The 25,215-nt window shown below is 36.2% G+C and overlaps 1 protein-coding gene across 3 annotated transcripts in view; it reads left to right on the forward strand.

The window, feature by feature from the left end:
* The window catches only part of LOC100925499 (histone-arginine methyltransferase CARM1-like), a 233,559-nt gene that overhangs the window by 205,580 nt on the left and 2,764 nt on the right, over nt 1–25,215 (forward strand). For 2 of the 3 annotated variants that reach the window (XM_031962264.1, XM_031962277.1), the window contains exons 8-12: nt 3,564–3,645; nt 8,610–8,695; nt 12,041–12,130; nt 14,653–14,790; nt 19,512–19,601. In XM_031962264.1, coding sequence (XP_031818124.1) covers nt 3,564–3,645; nt 8,610–8,695; nt 12,041–12,130; nt 14,653–14,790; nt 19,512–19,601 — 486 coding nt within the window. Of the gene's footprint in view, nt 1–3,563; nt 3,646–8,609; nt 8,696–12,040; nt 12,131–14,652; nt 14,791–19,511; nt 19,606–25,215 lie in introns of those variants that run through there. The other variant, XM_031962269.1, reaches the window with a different exon arrangement.

Here is a 25,215-nt window from a genome sequence, read left to right on the forward strand (position 1 = left end):
GTGAGCTGGCATTGCTCCGGGATGCCTGAGACACATTTGTTGTGGGAATAAATCAGAAAAAAAAATCCATCCTAACAGAAGTTGGGGGTGGCAGCCCTGAATTTCATTTTATGAGGAAATATCATCATAGGATTTAAAGCTGGCAAAAAAAATCTTAGAAATACAGATGAAGAAATTGGGGCCAGAGAGGAAAAATTGCTTGCCCAAGTAACTTTCAAAGCTATGATTTGAACCCAAGATCCTCTGACTTGAAACCAATGCTTTTCCCACTATAATCATTTAGAAGTTACTATTTTTTCTGTGGCTTCTCCCATTGTCCATTCATCCTTATATTTGACAGGGATGTGTGATCACATCTGTGAGAGTTCTTCTGATAGTACAAATCACAACCCATTCCCCTTCCCACTCTGTGTGACTATTGTCCATGTTCTGCTATAAATCCTCCCTGAATATTAAGAGTTCATATAAAAGTCTCTTCTGGTTCTAAAAAGTTGATGGTCTAAATGGACTCTTTTCCCACATTGATCCCCACAAGTGATTCCCACATTGGGAACCAATCATTTCTACTCGATTGAGAGATTCTATTAAGATTAAGATAGTGAATTTTGTTTTTTGTGAAACTGATGATTGCCTTGGCCAATGCCTTACAACTTTATTCTTAAAGTATTTGTAATATGTAGATATGGAGGTTCTGTATTACATATAGCCTCTCTCATTTCCTGATCCTAAGTTATTTTTCACTGCCCTCACCATAATCACCTTTACATCAAATTCAGAGGGAATACCAAAGTTTGGAAACTCACCATTTAATCTTTTGCAATATATAAATATTAGCACATAAGCTACAGATACCTTCATGGTTTCTCTTTGTTAATGCTCATCATACATTCTCTGAGGCAAGATGATGAATCATAACAAAATTATTTCTTGCTGCTTTTGAACTCATAATGAAACACCCTCCACAAATCCCTTTATTCAATTAAGAACCTGCAGGCTTTGTTGTCTATTTAGTCTTCTCTTATTTAGGCTTCTAGTTTATTTCATAATAAAAATGTCAATATTAATGTGTTTTATTTCCTCTAATAATACATCAATTTTTTTCATTATTCTCACATTCAGAGAACCCCTTAATTAATTTATCGATTTCTGTCTACAAAGAATTAATCATCTATTGGTCAACATATTAGTGATAGAATTCTCCATACTTAACTAGGCTTTCACCATTACAATTAGTAAATATTCATGTATTAGTCACCTACTAAATTCCGGGGGGGGGGGGAAGCTAAATGGTGTAATAGATACAATGCCTGGCCTGGAATCAGGAACACTCATCTTTATGAGTTCAAATCTAATCTCAGACACTTAACCTTGTTTACCTCGGTTTCCTCTTCAATTAAGTGAGCTAGAGAAGGAAATGGCAAACCACTCCAAAATGGGATCATGAAAGGCCCAAACACAATTAGAAAAAAAAAAAACTCCAGGCATTAAACCAAATCTTGGGGGCCCAAATGCAGGAAATAACCTCTTCCTTCAAAGAGCTTATCAAGAGAAATAACATTTTTTATGCGCGCACACACACATACACACACACACACACACACACACACACACACACACATATAAAATAAATGCAGATATAATATCAACTTAATTAATGTTCCCATAGAGACAATGGCTCTTGTTATTCTATCTTTAAGAGGGTTGAGAATCTTGAGTATCTCCCAGTTAACTGTGATACCAGAAAGAGTCTTTATTATTAGACTACTAAGTTTGAACTGCTATTTTCCTGAAGAAGACTGAAGTTAACTGTCATCTGTGAGCTATCATCATGGGAAAAACTGAGACTGGGTATAAGCTCATCTTTAGAGAGCTCTAGTTGGGGGAATTAACTGCCACCTATGAGAAGCCAGGGTGTGAAGAACTTTAAAAGCCAAACAGAAGAGTTATCTGTGATCATAAAGGTAATAGGGTGCCACTGGAGTTTATCGAATGGGCAATGACTTTATGAAAATCACTTTACACATTTAGGGAGAGACTTAAGGCAGAGACACCAATTATATTGTTATAATAGTCTGTGAAAGGTGATGAGGGGTCTGAACTGGGGGATCTAGTGAATGTGAGTAGAGAATGTGAGAAACGAAAAGGAAAATGGATGTGAAGGATATTGTTGAGATAGAAACAGTTATAATATTTAAAATTTTGAATAAAAAGCTAATTTTTGTAATGTTCTTCATGTTATAGATTTGTCAATTTTAACCTCCAAATTGACACATGCAGTGCCTTCACAGATGTACCATTTATGACAAATTTGCCAGTATTGTACCTTGTTTGCTGAACTGTAGCGCCAAACAATGCTAACTAAAAATATGCTAAAAATAACAATTAAACTGAATTTGCTGCAAAATTTCCAGGGGCAAATCCTTTCAAAAACTAAAAGGATAAGTTTATGGCAACAATTTAGGTATTCTCAGGGGAGAGTCATAAAATATATCAGAGCAGAAAAGTCACATAATAGATGATAAAGCTCAAAGCATTAATATGTCTGTATATACATATATACAATATGCAACATACATTTATTTATGCTTATTATTTAATATGTATTGTTATTTCTTAACTTTCTTTTAAAACTCAATTCAATATATTATTGCATATTATTTTATTTATAATAGAATGTGTGTATTATTTTTTATCAGACCATTGTTAGTGCGAGAAGTGGGATATCCCCAATGTGCAGATTTTCTTCACTAATATAACTTATTTGTAAATTATAGTCTTAAAAGTGTTATCTTGAGAAGATTAAGTGATTTTCCTTAATAGCAACCTAATGTACATTCAAAAATAAGACTTGGGAGGCAGCTAGATAGCACAGTGGATAGAGCACTGGCCCTGGAGTAAGAAAGACCTGACTTCAAATGTGGCTTCAGACACTTAATATTTAATGGCTATGTGACCCTGGGCAAGTCACTTAATTCCAAGTGCCTCACCAATAAATAAATAAATAAGACTTAAATCTAGGTTTTTCTGACTCTTAAAGATGGCACCTTATCCACTGTGTTATGTTGTTTCATGGTATTTGATTACATGTCATTACATACAAGAGTGGTAATGATATATGGGTAGCTGCTTTCCTAATATGATTTAATCAGTAATTAGCACTAGAAACCCTGCATGCCCTGAGAGACTTCCCCCATTAGCCTGCCTAAATATGTTTTTCCCCATTTTACATTATTTTTCCCAGTTTCCAAAAACCCTTAACTTCAATCATGTGCAGTATTGACAGGTCTCATTGTGCTAAACCCTCAGGTAGAGCTTTCTTATGCACCCTTGGACTTCAAAGCACCAAAGGTACAAATTAACCCCACAGACCACCAGATAAAGTCATTTTCTGCCCATGTAGCCCACCATATTATCAGAGTTCCCTGAAAGACATTTAGAAGTCATAGTGTAAAATCTACTATTTACAGACTGCTATTCCATTATATCCCTAGGACTTTCAGAGAGGATTAGGATATACCCTGAGTCTCTCCCCTCAAAATCATACCCTGTGTTGTTCATTCTAGGTACCAGCAGAGTTTCTATGGGGTCAATCTTTCCAGCCTCCGTGGTGCAGCCTTGGATGAATATTTCAGACAGCCAATTGTAGTAAGTGTATTCTCTCTTTATGGGCCTTGACATCCTTACCATAACTTTTGGAGATGGAGATGGAAAGGAAAATCATTTGTTCTAGCCCTTTTTGATAATAATTTGAGACAATGACCTATCTCAATAATGCTGTACAAGTGTTCTTCCTTATATAAATAGAGAAACATATTCAAGGATGCTAATAATAGTTAAAGGTTTTATTTCAAAACTATATCAGCATATAATTTGGTCTTCATGTTCAGTGGGCTGTCCATCTATCTGCAGAAAATGATATTGATTGCGACCAGAGAGCCTTTTTTTTCTCTTGAGGAGTCCCAAACTTATAGTTGTGGTTCTCAGAGAGCAATTTTGCTCATTGTTCCCAATGTGGGAAATACACTTTCTTCCTTTCTTGCCTAACATTCAAATGTTATCTCCTCCAGGAAAACATTTCTGATTTCTCCAACACTCTCAAAAATTACCTCTGCCCTATGAGACCTCATATGTTTTGCAGCTCTCTAATAGATTTTGGTGTTGTATTGTGTAATTTGGTTATTTGTGCACATGTCATTCATCATAGGATTTATAGCTGAAAGATACAGTAGAGATGATCTTGCCCAATTCCATAATTTTAAAAAATATTTATATCTTTCATTTCTGCAGTACATTTCTGGAAAATTTTCCTCCTTCCCCAGTTCTATCCTCTTAAAATTGAACTGTCCTTTGTAACAAAGAAAAAACAGTCAAGCCAAACACAATTTCCATGTATCCATTCTAAGAAGAGGGTGAAATGCTCTAATTGTATCCGTGGGAAAACTAAGGTTCAGAAAAAAGTGACTTGTACAAGATCACAGAGATAGTAAACATCACAGCTGGATTTTGAGCAGTGATTTATGCCTCCAAAGCATTGTACCATGGCACCCACTAGATTGTAAGTTCCAAGACAGCAAGAGCTAAACATGTCTTCTCTTAACTTTGTACTTTCCTTACTACTTACCACAACTCTATTGTTTTGATCTGAAGTGAAGTCAAATATTAGGCTGGCGAGATTAGTCCATGAAGATCCAGTAGGGCCAACCTTCATTCATTCATTGAACAAGTACTTATTAAGAGCCTAGTGTGTTCCTGAAAGGAATAGTAAGGATGAAATGAATTGAAGGATATAGAAAGTGAAGGAAAAAAGACCAGTAAAGATGTTATTGCATTAAGCTGATCAAATGAGTAGCTTTAATAATGAGGTAAAGGTTGAGATCCTTTTGCAATAAATTGAGAAGAGAAAGGAGTAAAAAAATTGAGGTATCCAGACTAAGCAAGCTTTTAAAAAAGTTTATTTGTGAGTGAAGGTAAATAAAGATATGTGACAAGCAGAATGGGAAAGAAAAGTTTTTGCAAATGTGGAAACCTAGGAATATTTGTAACAAATAGAAGGAATATTGTTTGAAAAATTCAAAAATGTTGAGAGTTTTTTTAACAGTAAAGCATGAGTCCACAATGGGTAAGGTGTAAGCCATGAGTCAACCAGAGTAGAATGGTCCTGTGGAGGAAAAAGGGTAAAAGAAGAACATCTGGAGGAGAAACCTTATGGGCAGTGGATGTCTATTCACTAAATTTTTGCCCCTCCATAACATGTAGCATGGAAACCTGGAGTCCAGTGTCCCAGGCCTATCACTTCAAGTTGCTGAAGGACATTTGGGGAGAAACATTGAGGAATACTACATCCAATACCAAATACTACCCTTCCAAATTCCTTCATAAACTCTGGGACAGATTCATTTTGTGGATCCTTTATCGGTCAAGTTCTGCCAGGCCACTCTGCCCACTATGGTATTCATTTCTCAATTCTAGTAATTTTTCATTTTATCTTTGTAGCCCAAGTCATTTAATAATAGTAATCATTTAGCAAAGGATTGTTGAATTGGACAGGATCCAATAGTCATGCACTCTCACCAGTACTAATGCCAATAATGTCTTTCAGCAATCTAAGGTCATATGATATCACCAATATCAGCAAAATTCCTCATGTTTCTCATTATATGGCCCAACTAGCTGGTTCCATCAGCAGTAGTTGAACTCTGCCCCATTGATAGATGTCTTCCTCTGTCGTGTATTCTTGCCCTCTCTTATTCTACACTGTCTAGATTTGCCTAGAAAGCATATCTTGTTTCCTTCCTAACATACAGTCTCCAAGCATTTCTTTATCGGCATCAGAAAGGAATTCCTACTGCTGATAGTTCAGTTTTTGTGCAATTTCTTCTCTCCTTTGATTTCTTCCCTTTTATCAACAAGAATTGATTAGATACCATGAATGCTAGGCAGACATTATAAATGAAGGAATCCTGGCTCCCTTATGGTATTCCTTTCCTTGTCCCATCACACCCTAATGATCCCATGTTGCCCAGGACCTATAAATGTGAGAGAACACTCAGACCTTTGCCCTCCCTGGAGAGAATCCCTTGCTCCAACCCTTTCCCAAACCAGCCTTCCAACCCATAATTAAAACAACCTGTTCTATGCCTTATTTCTAAAAGGAAGGCCTTTCTCTTTTCCAGGAAACTGATATACAATTCATGCTAAAGTATTACTAGCTAAAAAAAAGGATTCTCTCTCATGTAATATTTGTTTAAAATCATTTAAAAATATAAGACCCTTATTGTTCACTTAACCATGGCCTTCTGGAAGCATGCCTTAGTTAAACTGAACAACCAATTCTTAAATACAAGATACTAGGGTAAAGTGAGGTGGCTCTTAGGGATGTGGAGGGGGCTTTTCAGTGCTTTCAAAATTCTAGTACATAGACAGCCATCTATTTCATCTGTATCACCTACATAGAGTTTACAAGCACCCAGTAGAAATGGATTAAATGGGCAACTAAAGCACAATCAAGTCAACATAAATGACAAAATGCCAGTTCTATGATCCAAGTCAATTCACCAACCATTTATTAAGCATGCCCTTTGTACAAGGCTCTAGGGGTAAAGAAATGAAACGAAAACATCTCAGTCCTTTAGGAATTACATTATATTGAAGCAGAAATGACAGCCACAAGCTTGAATTGCCAGTTTAAGCCATAGACTTTGTAGCCTTTTGTAAAAAATAATAATACTAATAAAGGAAAACAAATTTCAGGTCTTTGTTTTTGTCTTAGAATGCCTTTAGACTTATGTCTCTCGCATTTTACTCAACATAAAACAAGACTCATTGAGCTTCACCAGAATTTCCCTGGTCAATTTCTTGACTTTGTCTCATTAAACTACTCACACTCAACACTTTTCAACTCCAATATGTTTTTCTTGGCTCCCATGCCAGCTGGGAAAACTGAGGAAACAAAAACTTCTGTTGGGCAATTGTGTCTGCCACTACAAACACATAGCTCATACCAATAAGATTGTCATTTGGAAAGAGAAAAATTGATTTAGGAGAATAGATAACTGAAATAATTAATTTATCTTTCTTCTATAAAGTATAAAAAGGTAGAGTCTGGGGAAATTCTTCTGTTTGCTGTGGCCTAGTATAAAGAAAAAGTTACAAGAACTTAGTTTTATTATTGTTAATGTTGTTGCTATTATCGGTCATTGGTCATATCCATATAGCACTGTGGGGTTTACAAATGATTTTTTTTCACACTCAACCTGTAATGTGCAGATAGTACAAGTATTATCTGTAGTTTACACCTAAGGAAATTGAAACTTAAGTTATTGTTTTCCCTAAACTGTTAAGTCTCATGAATTCTACCTCCAAATATTTATTATATCTGTCTTCTTTTTCCTAACATTATTACCTTGTACAAACTTTTTTCACCTTATTATTCCAGTTCAATTTCCAAACTGATTTCATATTCCTCCCCTTTTCATATTTTTCCTTCCATCTAAACTGGCCTATTTACTGTTCTCCAAAAATAGCATTCCATCTCTTACCTCTGTAAATATACACAGACTGACCCTTATGCTAGAAAAGCTCTCTATTCCCCATAACCTCTACCTGTTACAGTCCCCTGGTCTCCTCTCAAGGCTCAACTCAGATACCATGTCCTATACAAGCCTTTTCTGATCCATACTCCTCCCATATTATGAATATTCTTCCATATGAAATAGCTTTGTATTGTCTTTGCATATATTTTGCATTTATTTAACCTGTGTGAATGTTGTTTCTATTAGTTAAAATGTAAGCTCCTTGAGGAATGAGACTTTTATTTTTGTCCTTTTATTCCCAGTAACTAGCACAGTACTTAAAATTCAGTAGGCTTTCAATAAATACTAACTGAATTGACTATTACCTAAAAAAATTGTGTCTCTTTCAAAAAATAATTAGGGAATTCTATAAAGGCAATCCATCCCATTCCCCTCTTTCTTTTTAATTCTGGGCCTCGTTCATTGTCGGCTTACAGTACTTCTCCAAGATACAGATATATATATATATATATATATATATGTATGTATGTACTGGTGGATAAGCTCCACAGCCTATCTGAACTTAGCTGGCATAGTTCTTGGAAAGCAAATGAAAGACCTGGAACTATACACAAAGCTTTTCCAAAATAATACCCACTATCTACTAGGATATACTTTTCTCTGACATAATCTTCAAAAGCTTACAGTTACCACTATACCAACAGAAGTCATTGGAATAGGATTCTGTGGAGGTCCATTGCATTATCATGCTTTGTTACCCATATCTATTCATGAGTCACATCCCCTTACTGGAATACATGTCCCAAGAAGTCAGGTGCCATATCTTATTTAGACTTCCTATCTCCTGACAAAGAAGACACTTAATTAAATGTTTATTAAATGAATAAATGAATGTAATTAAGTCTCTCCCATATAAGGTTTTTGTTTTGTTTTGTTTACTTAAGGATTTGAAATTGAATCTAGATCTGGTGCCTCATAACTCCATAGTGATCAGTACTCTGGATGAAAATAAACATAATTTGTCTTTTCTTCAGTTTTTCTTGACAAAATGTAAACATCCATGATTATTTTCCACAGGATACATTTGATATTAGAATTTTGATGGCTCAGACAATTAAATATACTGTCAATTTTATTGAAGCCAAAGAGGAAGACTTGCACAGGTCAGTATAAATTATTGTTGCTGTTCTTTCATTGTTATAATCCTACCCCAAACCCAACATTCCCCCCAAAAAAATAAATCTGAGCATTGAATGCTACCTCACAGTCCATAGAAAAATTAGGCTGAGGTCATATAGGGGGTCTGATCATACATATATAAAGTTGGAGAAATTTTTAAAAGTTGAACTGGGTTTGGTTTTATTTTGCTGGAAGGTGATAAGTTTCCTATATGGTCACTCATAATTGTTTTACTTCTAAAAGGCTAGTCAATATTATTAAACATGTTTTCAGAGGGCAAGCTAACAGACAGAAAGTTTGTGATCTTCCCAGAGTTACACAAGAAGTAAGAGATTGGAATTCCACAGTGTAGCAAGCTGAGATATGAAATCATAGACTATAGAAATGGAAGATACCCTGGAGAGCATCTCTTTTCTGTTTTGGGGGAGATAAGCCTAAAGTGGGAGAAGGTCCCAATGTATTTCAGTTTGCTTTGGAAAACTATTGTTTCCTACAAAGCACCTCATGGAATACCAGGAAGTATCTCAAAAATGAGATAACTATGAAAGCAATTAATAAATTGTCAAGTACTATACAATTATTAGGTCTGGATTATTATATTAAGTATAAAGAATTCACAATGTATTATTTATAGCTTAAGTTTTAACTTAAAAATTGCTTTTATAACTTAAGATTCCATAAAGATGAAATTAACCCAATACATATTGATGCTTGGTAAAAGATAAATTTTCTCTGGGTAAAAAAAAAAAAGCAGGTAGATAGTATACAAACCTCTTGAATAAGTCTATATAGTGTAAGGTTTCTTAACCAAGAATAGATTTCAAGGTCAATGAACTTGGATGCAAAAAAAAATCTTTATTTCAATATAATATTTCTGTTATGATCTTATATATTTTATTTTATGCATTATTCCCAGAAAGGAAAAGCTTTACCAGGTGATGAACAGGATCCAGGATGCAAAAAGGGTTCAGAACTCTGCTCTCTGAATTCTTGGGCCTCAGATTTATAGGCAGAACCAGACCTAGGATTTAGAGAAATCTTGACCATGAGCTGAACTTTTTACTTGATAAAATAATAATTAATACTGTATATTGTCACGGCACATGACAGCTTAGTAATTGCTGTCATAGACATCTTATTTTTGTACTCAATATAGCCTTCAGAAATAGTCAAGGTAAGCTGGACAAAATCCAGAGTATTATATTCAGTTCTGAGCACCTCATTTTTGGATGCATATTGAAAAACTGGATTATGTCCATCAGAGAATGAACAGGACAGTGAGGGGACTAAATATTAGACATATTGTTTAAAGAACTGAGACTATTTAACCTGGAAAAGAAGAAAAATACAGGGGAAATAGGTCAGTATCTTCAAGTACTTGCAGGGCTATCATGAAGGAGATAAATTAAAACCTGTCTTCCCTGGCTTCATATGGTTAAAACCAGGAGTTGCAACCAGTGACAGTTGCAGAGATGATTTGGGGCAGTTAGATTCTCAGCAGCTAGAACACAGGATCTAAAATCAGGAATACCTGATTCTTAAATCCAGCTTCAGACCTTGGGCAAGTCACTTCCCCTCTGCTTCAGTTTCATTTTCTTTAAAATGGAAGTAATAATATCACCTAACTCCTAGTGTTGTTCTAAAAATCAAATAATGTATTGTAAAGTGCTTTGCAAACCTTAAAGCACTACATAAATGCAGTTGTTACTATTATTAATATTGTTTAAGGAAAGACTTTCTACCAATTCAAGATAATCAGAAAATAGAATTGGCTGCCTTCAGTTTTATTGAGTTTCCCTTCACTAGAAGTCTTCAAGTGGAGGATGTATAAATTACTCTCAAAATGAAGAGATTCCTCTTGGGAACTGGACTGGAGCAGATAAACATCATTAGTCTCATTTTACACATGGAGAAACTGAGCTCTGGGTAATTATGACATGCTCAAAACCATCTGAGTTTTAAATAGTGAAATCAGGATCAGAACCTCAAGTCTTCTGATCCCAAAACCTGTGTATTTTCTACTGTCCAACCCTGGTTCATAAATCAAGACCATTCCTGCAAAAGTCTTATGAAAAATTTCCCAGCAGTTAAATCACCTTCCTGAACAAGAGAAGATTAATGATGGCATTCTGATACTGATGTTCCTCCATGGCCTTAGTTAGAGAACGAGACACACTTCCCTCATCCATCTTGTTGCTTTAGGAATATACCACTGTTCTTGTTTTGGCCCTCAAAGAAATGGCTATCATTCTTCTTGACCATAATGAGAGTAGATTTTCTTGATAATGACTTTACTCTCTGTATTCTCTGACTATAAAGATGAATGGGAAACTGGGTGGATTTCAGGGTTACTGTTTTGCATCAAAACAAAAGCAAGGATGAGCTGGTTTGAATTAAGCAGAGAAAAGATTGAAATTGTTCCAATTCAGAGACACTTGACTTGTATTTGGATGAGCTGAATCATATGGACCATGTATGGATAAAGGCAAAAGAACCATAGTCTGTCACTGAGTCGCCATCTCCTTGAAAACCAAGCCATTCCTTCAGACTCCTGACATCACCGCCTCCAAGTTTTGTGGTCATTCTAATACAATCTTCAGTGTTCTACATGGCATAATTCTGTGATCCTTGGGGTACTTTTAATGTAGAAGTTAGTTCTTCCCCAACATCTGTCATTATAAGTCAGTTAATTAATCAAGGCATGCTGAGAGAGAAAGTACAAGGCTCATCACTATAGGAAAAGCAATCTAGGAATAAAAGCCAGTGGAATCTTAGCAAATTAGCATTAATAAAATGGGAAGAGTATTGGATTGGGAATCAGAAAGTCTGGATTCCAGTCCAGGCTCTGCCCATCGTGTGACTTAGGACAAATAACTTACCCTCTCTAGGGCTTGAGACCAACCTTCTCACTTTCTGCGGATGAAGAACCTTAGTCCTGAGCTTAGCTTGAAAATCCCTTTAAGGTGTAGTTGAAGGGCTATCATGAAGGAGACAAATTAAATGTGAAGGAGATAAATTAAATCTGTCCTACCTGGCTCCAGATGGTAGAACGAGGAGTCATCAGTGATAGTTGCAGAGAGGAGGATTTGGGGCAGTTAGGTTTCTCAGTGGTTAGAACACTGGATCTAGAATCAGGAGGAATATCCCAAGTTTAAATCCAAATCACTTCCCCTCTGTCTGCCTCAGTTTTACCATCTTTAAAATGGGAATAATAATAGCACCTAACTCTTAGAGGTATTCTAAAGATCAGATAAACTATTTGTAAAGTGCTTTGTTCAAGTTTGTCTTATTTTGTGTCCTCAGAAGGCTATCTTATTCTTTTCCTACAGAGTGGAAATTCCCTTCATGTTTCATATGATGCAATCTGGTCTCATCCATGGCCTGGCCTTTTGGTTTGATGTGGCATTTGTTGGATCACTGTATGTATAATAATAGTAATAATGATAGTAATAATATACATTTTTAAAACCTTTTAAGGTTTCCAGTGTGCTTTCCTCACCACACTAACCCATCAAGGTAGACAATGCAAGTATTATCTCCGTTTTTTATAATTGAAGAAGCTTAGATTCTGAAAGTCCAGCAGTTTGCCTAAGGTCACAGAGCTAGTAAGTGGCAGAGCTCAGACTTCCCCCACTCAAACTCTCAGCTCCAAGACTAGAGCAGTTGCTCTTTGAACTCTTTTTTTAATAGAGTTGTCAGGATGCAAAGAGCACCTCATTTGATCCTGTCATTTCTAACTTTAAAAATTAAAAGTTTTGAAAACAGTGACTTTATGATGGTTGTGATCTGGGAATGTTTCCACAGACCTACTAGGCTATAACCAATTCTTTTGCCCCTTTTTCTAATATAAGAGATAGGATGACATATATTGACCTTGAAGTCAAAAAATATGTGACTGTGTCACATACTAGCTTTGTGACCCTGGACAAGTCACTTCTTAATCATTCCAGGCAACTCTAGAAAACTACGGGTTGTAGAAAAGTTAGTGATTGATGTCAGTAAATGATAGTTCCACACCTGGAGTTCCCCATACCAATGAAATCATAGGTCTGAATTTTCTCCCCACTTTTCCCTCCCTGGTAAATACAACCTCAATAACCTGATTTTAATTCCGACCAGTCTTAGTGCAGATTCACATGTTTGGAAATATAAAGTTGCTCACTCTTTTCTCCACACTCTAATGCACAGATCCTAGTTTCCCAGGCCAAAGTCTTTAATTGCAGATGAAATGTGTATACCTACCTTACAGGGAAGTTTTGAGGATCAAAAAAGCATTCTACACAGTGTTTGCCAGAGTACGCACTTAATAAATGCCCGTTCCTTTTGTCCTAACTACTGCTTGTGGCAGGGTATGATACTTCTGCAGACTTCCTTTTTGGCTTGGATATATGCTTATATCTACCTTGTTTAAGTAAGTAAGAAAGCTAGCCTCCTGGCTTGGATTGCCAGATCTTCATTTATCCTTACATCTTGTGTAACCCCTCCCAGAAATTAACCCCCCCTCCAGTTCCTCAGCCTAGGATGGAGGTAACCCTGGGTTCTCTACATATCTGTGGTCAGTGCAGGCACATGCTGTGTCATGAAAGCAAATAAAGAAGGTGTTTCACTCTTCTTCCCTCACTTCTTCCTCTCCTCCAAGCTTCTTCCCATTCTTCTTGAAGTACAATGATTCCACCAGTCCAGAATACCTACTCACACATATGCAAATATGCACACACCACAAGAACATCTGTTAAGTGCATGTCTTAGCCCTAGACTCCTCCAGTTTTTAGCACAGTTACAGAACAGAAATTTCAGCGCAGGAGAGAATTCAGAGATCTGTACCAGCAATGGAAAGTCCTTCCTGCCATCCCCAATAGTGTTTATCCAGTCTCCAACTGAAGACCTCCAGGGACTGGGACTTTGATGCTTGCTGGAAGATTAAAGCTATTTTCCTGTAACTTTCTAGCCACAATGTTTCCCCCATCTCACTATAATGCAGTTTTCATTTCCCTTGCAAGAACCCTTAATTGCTTATTAAATGTGTGCAGCTACTTATTCTAATAGGGTATAGCTTTCCAGTTTTGGATAGTTCTAATCATTCATCTGTTCGAAAACCTGGCCCTTTGTGTGGGATCTATTCTACCATCCCTGGGTACCGGGGGGGAATCTGGAAGATGATGCAGCATAGTGGAAAGAGCTGAATTAGGAGAAAGAAAACCTGGAGAATCATATCATTAGGGGCTTAAAAATAGCAATGGATTCTTCCATCTTCTTCCAGATCCCATCTACCTGTCTGAACAATACTGAGGTGATCATTTTGCTCCTTGTATTATTCTAAAACTACAAGAGTTAAGGGAAGGATCATAGAATAATAGAATAAAAGACCTTACATGCCATCTAGTCTGAACCCCCCCCCCACACACACACACACACACCATTTTATGACAGAGGAGACTAAGACTCCCAAAAGGTTAAATTACTTTCCTGGATGTGCTACTCACTACCTGACTTTTGACAAGATGCTTCACCTTTCACTTAACCCTATGATCTCTCTTTTAAAGTAGAGCGCTTGGGAAAGGAGCACATTTCAGCTTCAAATTTTAAAACATAAAGTCCATTCATTCCCAACTGGTAAGCTATACCAAAACAGGCAAGTGGGCTGGTTGTTTGACCTCTACTCTATATCATAGACTCATAGCTCCATATCTCCAAGAAATTATAGAAGCCGTAATGGAAGCTCTACCTCCCCATTTTACAGATGAGGAAAGTGAGACCCAGAGAAGTCACACAGACAAGATTCTATAATTTAAGAATGTGAGGTCATCACTCCTACATAAAGAAAATAGAAGTGACCCTAGGAGTCCAAGCTAGAAGATTGTTGGCTTTTTCTGAGGAAATAAAGAGTTTTACCAGAAAACTAGAATTCCACTGACCCTTTCTTTCTTTTTTGGCTTGACAGAGTCACAGTCTGGCTGTCCACAGCCCCAACAGAGCCCCTGACTCACTGGTATCAGGTGCGCTGCCTCCTTCAGACGCCTCTTTTTGCCAAGGAAGGGGAAACTCTCTCAGGGAAAGTGCTCTTTGTAGCCAATAAGCGGTAAGTAGTTAAGCTCCAATAGGCAGCAAATTTCTACTTTGTTAACTAAGCTGTTGAGGAGTGGGGGAGACACCAGAAGCCAGAGAGCCCCCAGGATGGCAGCCCTTGGAAGGGGGATAGCTTTGGACAGGGGCAGCTGGTTTTCTGTCTCCACTGCACCTGCAGTGTAGAATTTCACTCTTGGCATGAAGGGCAGAAAAGAAGGACTTCAGACAGCTCCTAGGGCAGCCTTTCCCACTGTACTGAGGAGGAAGAAAGAAAGCTACCACTTCATCATTCTTCTGCCAAACGATTTAACAAGTCTAAAAAAAAAAAAAGAAAGACAAAGAACAGTGCAGCCAGATAGCTGCACCTAGCCACACACCATCAAATTTAGTGTAACAAAATGGATTTTCATTGCAGGGAAAAGTGATTGCTGTGACAGCACATAATTTGTTTGGCTGCTTCATTATGCTAATAGATTTAATGAAGCTTCTGCATTAATTATCTTGATTTGTCCTTTAAAAAATTTTTAGTAAACTTCTGTATTTCCACTTTGCAGTCATAATCAGAGAATTTGATTTGATCTTCTCCCTAAGAGCATTTCCTAGGAAGAAGAGAGATTCAGCAAGGCTGGCTTTAGGTCTTTATTATTCTTCTGGGTAGGTATAAATGTGTAGAAAAAATTCCCTGCAGGATTTATAACTACAGACTACCTTAGTGATCAACTTGTCAAGTCCCCTCAATTGATACATGAGGAAAAAAAGGCCCAGAGCTGAGAAGTCATTTGTCTGAAGTCACCCCAAATCACAACATAGTATTTTCACCTTTTGTTATTTCTTGCTTGCTTGTTTTTTTCTTTCTCATTTTTCCCTTTTGATCTTATTTTTCGTGTGCAGCATGATAAGTGTGGGAAAATGTTTATAAGAATTGCACGTGTTTAATCTGTATTGGATTATCTGCTCTGTAGAGCAAGGGGAGAGGGGGAAGGAAGGAGAAAAATTTGAAACACAAGGTTTTGCAAGGGTAAATGTTGAAAATTATCTGTGCGTGTGTTTTGAAAACTAAAAAGCTAATATTAAAAAAGTCACTCCAGACCAGAATTTAAACCCAGAGTCTTTGACTCTTGAACCAGTATTTTTCCCACTATTCCATACTGCCTCTATAATAGCCTCGGTACTGTCACTTCTTATGGGGATGGCTTATGAAAAATTGATTTGTTAAGCAGATAATTATTTTTCCTGTCCTCAATCTTATGAGCCAATGGATAAAATCAGGAGTATGCAGATAAATGTTTAACAACTGCTAGAGGGGTTATTTTGAAAAATAAAAAGCCATTATTTTTTTTAAAAGTCACCCCAAGACAGAATTTGACCCCAACATCTTTGACTCAAGCCACTATTTTTCCCACCATTCCACACTGCCTCTATAATAGCCGCAGTACTGTCACATCTTATGGGTATGACTTATGAAAAATTGATTCATTAAATAGATGATTTTTTTCCTGTTCTCAGTCTTATGAGTCAATGGATAGAATTAGGGGTGTGCTGGTAAATGTTTAATAACTGACTAGAGGAGTTATTTTGAAAAATAAAAAAACATTTTTAAAAAATCATCCTAAGCCAGAATTTGAACCCAGCCTCTTTGACTCTTGAGCCAGTACTTTTACTACTATTCCACACTGCCTGTATAATAATCTCAGTACTGTCATTCTTATCAGTATGATTTAGGAAAATTTGATTCATTAAGTAGATAATTATTTTTCCTGTCCTCAGTCCTATGAGCTAATGGACTGAGTCAAAGGTGTGCTGGTAAATGTTTAACAACTGGCTAGAGGAGTGGGGAATGGGAAATATTCTTAGGACTCACTTTTAAGTTTGATCTATATTGTTAACACTTTCTTAAGTTCATACAGTTAACAAAGCAATAAAACAATTCCTGATTTATAAAATTTGCCAATTTGAGGAGTGTAAATGCTTATAATGAAAATTTAAGGATTAGTTCCTTAAGTATAGGCTGGTTGGTATCAAGATGCCTCTGGAGATCTGTAGCTTACCAAATAATTGGTTTGTTTTATTCTGAAGTCTTGGAAGGAATGTGGTACTACCTTTTAAGTAGATAGGTGATACAGTGGCTGCAGAACTAAGAGTGAAGTCAGTAAATCTCGAGTTTAAAGAGTTTCAGATATTTACTAGTTATGTAACCCCAGGCAAGTCACTTTACCTCAATCTACTTCAATTTTCTCATCTATTAAACAGGAATGATAATAAAAAAAGAAATCTACTTCCCAGGATTGAATTAGATAGTATTTGTAAAATACTTAGCATAGTGTCTGGAACAGAGTAAGCATTTAATAAATGCTTGTTTTCTTCCCCTTTTTAAAAAGTTGCTCCTTTTTGGGGGGAAGGGGAGGTTGTTCTCGAATATTTTGTTTGTTTGTTTTTTAAGCTGGTAGTGTCACTAATCTAACAAATCATGATCTTGTAGTTGAGAGTGAAGCCTTCTCCTCTGGTTCCTTCCTCCAGCATGAAGGTATCCTTGGAGTCTTCCTTTTTGCCAGGTCACAAGTTTTTACCCAGTTAGAGAATCCTCCTGTATATCTGGTGACAGACTATCTTATTGTCATCTAGGGTCCAGCCTAACTAATGAGTTAGTTACTAAAAGACTTTTCCCTTCAATACTTTTCTCTTTTAATTACTAAAAGACTCTTCTCTTCAATACTTTTTTCTCTTCTAATTAGGAGAGGACTAAAGCTGGGGAGTCTGTGCTCCATGAATAGATTTCAGGGGAATTTGGATAGAGAAAAAATTGCAACTTTATTTTTACTGGCTTCTAAATGAAATTTAGCATCTCTTTCAATTGTTTAAAAATATTATTCTGAGAAAAGATTGATAGCTTTCATCCACTTGCACAAGGGATCTATTATACTAATAATAATACTAATAATAATAATAATAATAATAATCCTTGCTCTAGAATTATCAACAAAAGTTGAAAGAAAACTTGGAAGCAAGTAGAGCTGTCCAAGATAGGAATAAGCTTCTTTGGAGCCAGTGGGCTCTCCCTCACTGGATGTCTTGAAGAAGAGGCTAAATGATCACTTGTTGGGTATCCTATAACAAGGATTCTTTCTCAAATACAGTGTAGATTAAATGGTCTTCCAACAAGGAGATTCTATGACTTGGTAATGAGAATCACAGTTCAAAATCTGTTTTTTCCCTTGAGCCTTGTTTAAAGCCTTTTCTTACATTTAGTGATTGATTTCTTAGAAAATTAATTTTTTTCTGATCTGAGTCATGTTTCTAACTTGAGAAGACAAAACTAATTTTAACTAATTTTAAGCCTCTCATGATTTCCACCTTTTTCATTTGGACAAAAGAACTATCTGAAATCTAACGTATTTTCTAGAAAGGTTTCTAAGAATAGTCTTAGTAACAATTACATTTCTGTGGTGCCTTATAGTTTACAAAATGCTTTATTCACAATAACTCTGTTAAATAGGTAGTATAAGCACTAATATTGCCCTCATCATATAGAAGAGAAACCTGAGCCTGAGAGAAGTAAAATGATTGGGTACCTAGCAAGTATTCCTTCCAACTCTTAATCCTATCATTCTAAATTGCAAAGAGAGGTTTTTAATTAATAATTCTCTGTCCCAAAGTGGAATCACCTGTCTCAGAGAAAATCACCTGCTGTTGCTGAGGAGATTCCTGTTCACGTACCAGTTAATTGGATGGCACTTGGGATCTCTTCCAAAATTGAGATTTTATGATTTTATAAATAAGACAGAGTGGTTTCATCAAAAAAGGGTGAGGGTGATTGAAAACCTCAGTTCAAGTTAGGACTCTTCTGTTATTTGATTTGGAACAAGTCATTTATCTTCCCTATATTTTTCTTACTTTAAGATGATGAAGAGTGAGATTAACCCTCTGACTCAGTGATATCAGTATGAGATCTATGCCACAAAGAGAACAATGACAGAAAAAAAGATCTATATGTATAATATTACTTATAGAAGCACTTTTTGTTTGTCAACAAACTAGAAACTAAGAAAGTACCAATCTATTAGGGAATGGGTGAGAGATGATGGTCTATAATGGCATATACTGTTGTGCTGTAAGAAGTGATAGAGAGAGCTTCAGAGAAACCTGGGAAGACTTATATGAACTTATGCAGAGTGAAGTGAGTAGAACCAAAAGAAAAATAACAAAGACAAACTTTGAAATAATTAATAATTCAAATCAACACAATGACTAATCATGATTCCAGAAGATCATTAATGAAACATGCTATCCAACTCAGGACACAGAAATGATGGACTTAGGCCAGAGAATGAGACATTTTTTGGAATTTTTTTCTTGATTATATGTTTTTGTTACTAGGAGTTTTTTCCCTTTTTTTTTTTCAATAAGGGGGCAAGGGAATAAGAGAAAATAGGTATTTTTGTTAGTTGAAAAAGAATTTTTTAAAATGAAGGATATTGGTTTAGATCTCTAATATCTCTTTCAGCCCTGACATTCTGTGATTCTATGATTCATTTAGACAGGTCCTGACATAATATTCCTCAATTTTTCAGACAGTTACATGAAATAGTCACAGCACCCCCAATTAAGCAGGAAGGGGGCAGATAGAGATGTCAAATATTTTCATTTAGTACCTTGAAAATGCCACTCTCAGCAAAGGAACTGTAAAGACTGATTATAAGTTAATGTGTTTCTTTTTTTTCTTTTTTCATATTACAGACAGAGTTATGACATTCAGATTGTGGCCATAGTGAACCAAACAGGCTTCAAATCGGGTAATGTTCTTGACTTAAAGAACCCATTTTTTAGGTAAGAAATCCTCTTTGCTATTTCAGATGTAACTGAAATGTATAATCTCGTTTGATCAGCAGCACAGAAAACTCACACAATTTCATGCCACTAAAAGGAAGGGGAAAAAAATCTGTCACTAGTTGCAAAATTTTTTAATGGATTCTATAGATAAATACTGGATTTGAAGGTGAGAGAGCCTAGATTCTTAGATAGGCTGTGCTATTTATTAATAGTGTGACTCTATCCAAGCTAATTCCTTTCTCTCAGCCTCAGTTTTCTCATTTTTAAAATGTAAAGAGGTTAAACTAGATGATTTCTAAGGTCCTTCCTTTCTAATTCTAACAGAGAACGAATTTATATGATGAAATGGTAGATCAGAAAAGAGATAAATTAGAGTCAAAGCCTAGGTTCTGATCTTTAATTATTTTCATAAACTTGACAGCTCACTTGCCCTTTTTGGGTCTGTTTTCTCAAATGTAAAATAAGAGAATTGGACACTTTTATCACTAAGTTCTCTTCCAATCCCCAACATTCTGTGAGATGGAGACCTTCAGTGGAAAGAGCACAGGTACTGAGCTTATAAAATCTATGTTTGAATCTCAGTTCTCCAACTTATTATAATCAGGTAAAGCTAAAAAGGGCATCCAATCTCACCATTTCATTTTAGAGATAAGAAACTAATAGATGAATTAACTTTCCCCAAGCCATGTATATGGTCAATGGGCAAGATAAGATTCAAAATCATTGGTCCCCAACTAGTGATATTCCCACAATATCCCACTGCCTCTGTGTTTGGGAACAAGTCATTTAATCTCTCGACCTCAGTTTTCTCATTTGCAAAATGAGAATAAAAGTAGTTGCTCTATTTCCTCGAGTAGATTGTTATGAATCTCAAATGAGAAATTGTATATAAAACATGATAAATCTTAATATAAACTAGTGTTAATATTTCTTACCTTATGATTTCTTTAAATCGCATGTTCTAATGCATTTAAAATTTGAATCCATTTCAATGCAAGTTGTCAGAAACATGTTTTGTACACTGAGTTATACCAATTTGTTTCAGTAACATGAATATAACATTAATTTCTTCAAAATTTCCAGTAGCTTCTATACTTTCTACAATTCTTCAAAACAAGCTATTCAAAAACCAACAGTGAAAATGTGCTACTAATTAAATGAATGATTACCATCAATTTGGGCTTCTTTATTAAAAATTTCAGTTTTTACTTGTTTATAATTCATCTGGAAGGCTTATATTCCAACTGTCTTAGGCATTTGTGATATTAAAAAATATAAAGAGGGGAGGAATCCAAGAAACTAAACTTTAAAATCCATTTTCAGAAATGACAAAATAAAAATACATTTTTTCCATAGAACTGAAACTTGTTTAAAGTACTTTCCACCTTAGCAACCCTGTGAGATAGGTGATATATGTTTTAGGCTTCATCTTTTAGATAAAGTAAGGTTCAGGGGCATACAAGAGTCATACAACTTATAAGTATCAGAACTGGGATTGGAATCCAAGTCTCTCCTTATTTGATTTGTGGGCTCATTTCATCTCATTTCATCAACTCAGGGAAATAGAGCAAGTATTTTTATTCTCATTTTGCAAATGAGAAAACTGAGGTTGAGAGATTAAATGACTTGTTCCTAATCACAGAGTTGGGAGAGGCAGTGGGATATTGTGGGAATAGTAGGGATCAATGATTTTAAATCTCATCTTGGCCATTGACCATATACGTGACTTGGGGAAAATTAATTCACCTATTAGTTTCTTATCTCTAAAATGGATAGGTACTATCCACTACCCACACACCCGAGAGCAAGCTGTTTGAGCAAATAATTTCATAGAAAAAATATGTGAGTTCTTGTAATGTATTGATAGCCTTGAGTTTAAATTTAGTCTTTCATTTTTCTTTTAATCTGTTTCATGGGGCTACCAATGCCCAGCGGCCAGCTTTCAGATGATGTCCTCTGTCCATGTTTAGTTGGTCTGGATAATAAATACACACAATCTGACAGGCATTCTTTGAAGCACTTCTACCTTAATAGGATCAACTGGAGGTTTTGTATCACCAGCATAGCTTTCAAAAACTCAGGGACACTCCCATACCACCCAAGGCAGTAGAGGACTAGAAGGTCTTATGTCTTTCATCCTCAGAGAAAAGAATAATGATTTGGATGCAAGAGGGAAGGAACAATGAGAGGATGTGTATGTACACATATGAGCATCTGCTGGCACAGGTGCCCGTAGGCATACAGCCATGGGGACATTATAATCTGACCTAGACCATGTTTTACAGCCTATCTAACCTTACAAGAAAATCAGCCCAGTGTGAACATCTTGCATTTCTTTTTTCACAGCATATATCCCCCTTCCCACCTTTCCACTCCTTGACATTGCTCTGGAGAATAACCAAATCAGTGCTACCATTGCTACTGGGAAAACATGATATCTACTGCCCTGTGGCTCCACTCAAAATTCCTGTGACATCCTAAATTCAGAGTTCTTAATCTGGGGTCTCTGAACTTGTCCTTTTAATGTTTTGACAACTACATTTCAATTAATTTATTTCTTTTGTAATCCTACATACTTCACACATTTTAAAATTATTCAGAGACAATGTCCATAGGTTTCACCAGACTACTAGAAGGAGTCATGATACACAAAAAATTAAGTATCTTTGACCTACACAAAAACTCCCTTCTCTAGACACTCTTTTATATATATATGAAATATATATATATAAAATATATATATATATATTTATATTTTCTAATTAAAATGTAAGCTTCTTGGAGGCAGAAACTGTGTCATTTTTTTTAAATTGTATCTCCAATGCCAGCCACACTACATATAGCAAGTGTTTAATAAATTATTATTATTCATGGGCTAGCCAGCAAAATGTCAGCCATCAGAAAACTGTTCTGAGGATATTGTGAAAAGGAGTTTAGCCATTATAGCAGAGTTAACTTCATCATGGATCAAGTCACAGCTAAGTGTCATTGTCCAAATTAACAGGATTTTGAGGCAGCAATAAAATAGAGGTCTTATTCTGTTGTTCCCTTTATACCTTGATACTCAGCGGTAACAGGTCTGCTTGCAGACAAACTATGATACATGCTGAGCTTTCAATTTCCAGTAATTAACAGTAAACTGATGGGGATGCTTAGCTATCAGCTTGATTCAATTCAGATCAAGTCAGCAAGCACTTATTAAGTGCCTAATATGTGCCAGACATTGTACTAACTTCTGGGAATTAAAAGAAAGGCAAAACAAACAAACAAAAAAAAAACCTCTTTCCAAGGAGGTCACAATTTAATGTGTGGAGACAATATGCAAACGACTATTTATGAACAAGATATATACAGTATATATTGGAGATAATATCGGAAGGAAGCACTAGAAAGGTTTCTTGCAGAAAGTGGAATTTTAGCTGTGACTTGAAGGAAAGCAGAATATAGGTTCGAAGAGAAAATCAGAATCATAATATGTAATGTCTTGTACAAGGAACAACAAAGAGAATGAACACAAAGTATATGGAGGGGAGTAAGGTATAAGAAGTCAGGAAAGATAGGAAAGGGCCAGATTATAAAGGGTTTTAAAAGCCAAAACAAACAAAGGATGGGAAATTTGATCCTAGAGGTAACAGGGGGTCATTAAAGTTATTGAATGGGAAGTGGGGATTGACATGGAAAGACCTGTTACTTTAGGAAGATCATTTTGGCTAAATGGAGGAGAGACTGGAATAAGAAAGGAAGCCACCCAACAGAAGGCTTTTATAATAATCCATGTGTGAGGTGATGAGGGCCAGGACCAAGACAGTCACAGTGACTGAGGAGAGAAGGGGATTATATACTTGATGTCGTGAAGGGGGAATCAATTGGATTTACAAATTGGATGTAGTCACTGAAAAAGTAAGGAGTTGATGTGTCAGTGAAGTTGCAAGCCTAAGTGATTTTGGAAAATGATGGTGCTCTTGACAGTAACAGGGACATTAGAAAAAGGGAAGGGTTTAGAGTAAAGGACAATGAATTCCATTTTGGATATATTAAAAATTGAAGATGTCTTTAACATCACTTCAGAAAATCCAGTAGGTAGTTGGAAATGGGAGATTGAAGATCATTGTTGCTGAGTAGTGTCTGCCTCTTCATGACCTCATTTTCAACATTTTCTTGGTAAAGATACTGAAGTGGTTTGCCATTTCCTTCCCTGTTTTCTCATTTTGTAGATGAGGAAACGGAGGCAAAAAAAAGTTAAGTGACTTGCCCAGGGTCACAAGCTGCTAAGTGTCTGAGGCTGGATTTGTACTCAGGAAGATGTTGATTCCAAGCCCAGTGCTCTATCCAGCCACTGTTCCACCTAGCAGTAGAAGAGAGATAGAGACTGTATAAGGAGGTCTCAGAGTGATCATTATAAAGATGTTAACTGAATTCATGAGCAGCGATGAGATTGCACAGAAGGCTCTGACAGAGCCCTGGCTAACCATTGTAGTCAGAGAGAAGAAACAGAGACAGAGAGGAAGAAACAAAGAGAGACAGAAACGGAGAGAAGCACACAGAGAGCAAAATTCCTATCTTGGAATTATAGACATTTTAGCTATCCCTATGTCCTTACCTACCATGGCAAGAGAGCAGAATATAGTAGTGGATTAGCTTGATAGTCAAAGGGAAAAGGATCAATTTGCAGATTCCCTTATTTACTAATTGTGTGACTTTAGACAAACCGCCTGACTGCTGGGGAAATCAGTTTCTTAATCTGTAAAATGGGATGAAGGGGAGAAGGGAAGGCTATAGACTAGATGATCTTTAATTTTAGAGATATAGATTAGATGTCCCTTCTAACTTTAAGCCCAAAGACTATCACTCAACTCTTGTCTTACCACTGTTGCAGATTCCTTGAAAGTTCTTGCCCCAAGAACATACACACAGGTTAAATCAAAGCAATCAGCATTTATTAAGCACTTAGTGTGTGCCTTATGCCTTACACTGTGCTAAATGGGGAGAATACAAATCAAGGCAAAAAAGACAGTTCCTGCCCTCAAGGAATTTACATTCTAAGGAGGGAAGATTACATTTCAGCTCCGGGAGTGGGGAGAGATTGCTTCCTAGGTTTGCCTGTTCCCACCCAGTGCAAGAGAAAGGCTGAAAGTTGGGAGCGGAAGGCAGAGAAGAATTATGAAATGAACCAAATAAATGATGCATTATTTTGCTTAAGAGACCCCAGGGATCCTGAAATTCAACAATTACTAAAGACTCAGCCTCTTTTTAAAAAAAAAAATCTTGCTTTATTTAGGCATCCTCAGATGGCCCTCCAGGCACCAGAAACTGTCAATTCATATTAACTTCCTTCTATGGAAGACTAGATGGTGGTAGGCAGGTAGGCCCTTTATTAGAGACACCTGGGCACAAAAACCTTACCAGATTTCTCAAATAAAGTCCCAGTTGTATAAACTCAGTCACATTAAGTATGTTGTAAAAAGAAAAATAACTTAATTCTGTGGGAAAATAAATCTGTATTTCAAAATTCAACTTTTACATCATTTACAGGCAGCTAAATATTGTAATGCTCCCTTGAAGTCAGGAAGATCTGAATTCCAATCCAGACTCAGTCACCTATTAGCAAATC

The sequence above is a fragment of the Sarcophilus harrisii genome, chromosome 1 (assembly GCF_902635505.1).
Source record: "Sarcophilus harrisii chromosome 1, mSarHar1.11, whole genome shotgun sequence".
Taxonomy (NCBI): domain Eukaryota; kingdom Metazoa; phylum Chordata; class Mammalia; order Dasyuromorphia; family Dasyuridae; genus Sarcophilus; species Sarcophilus harrisii.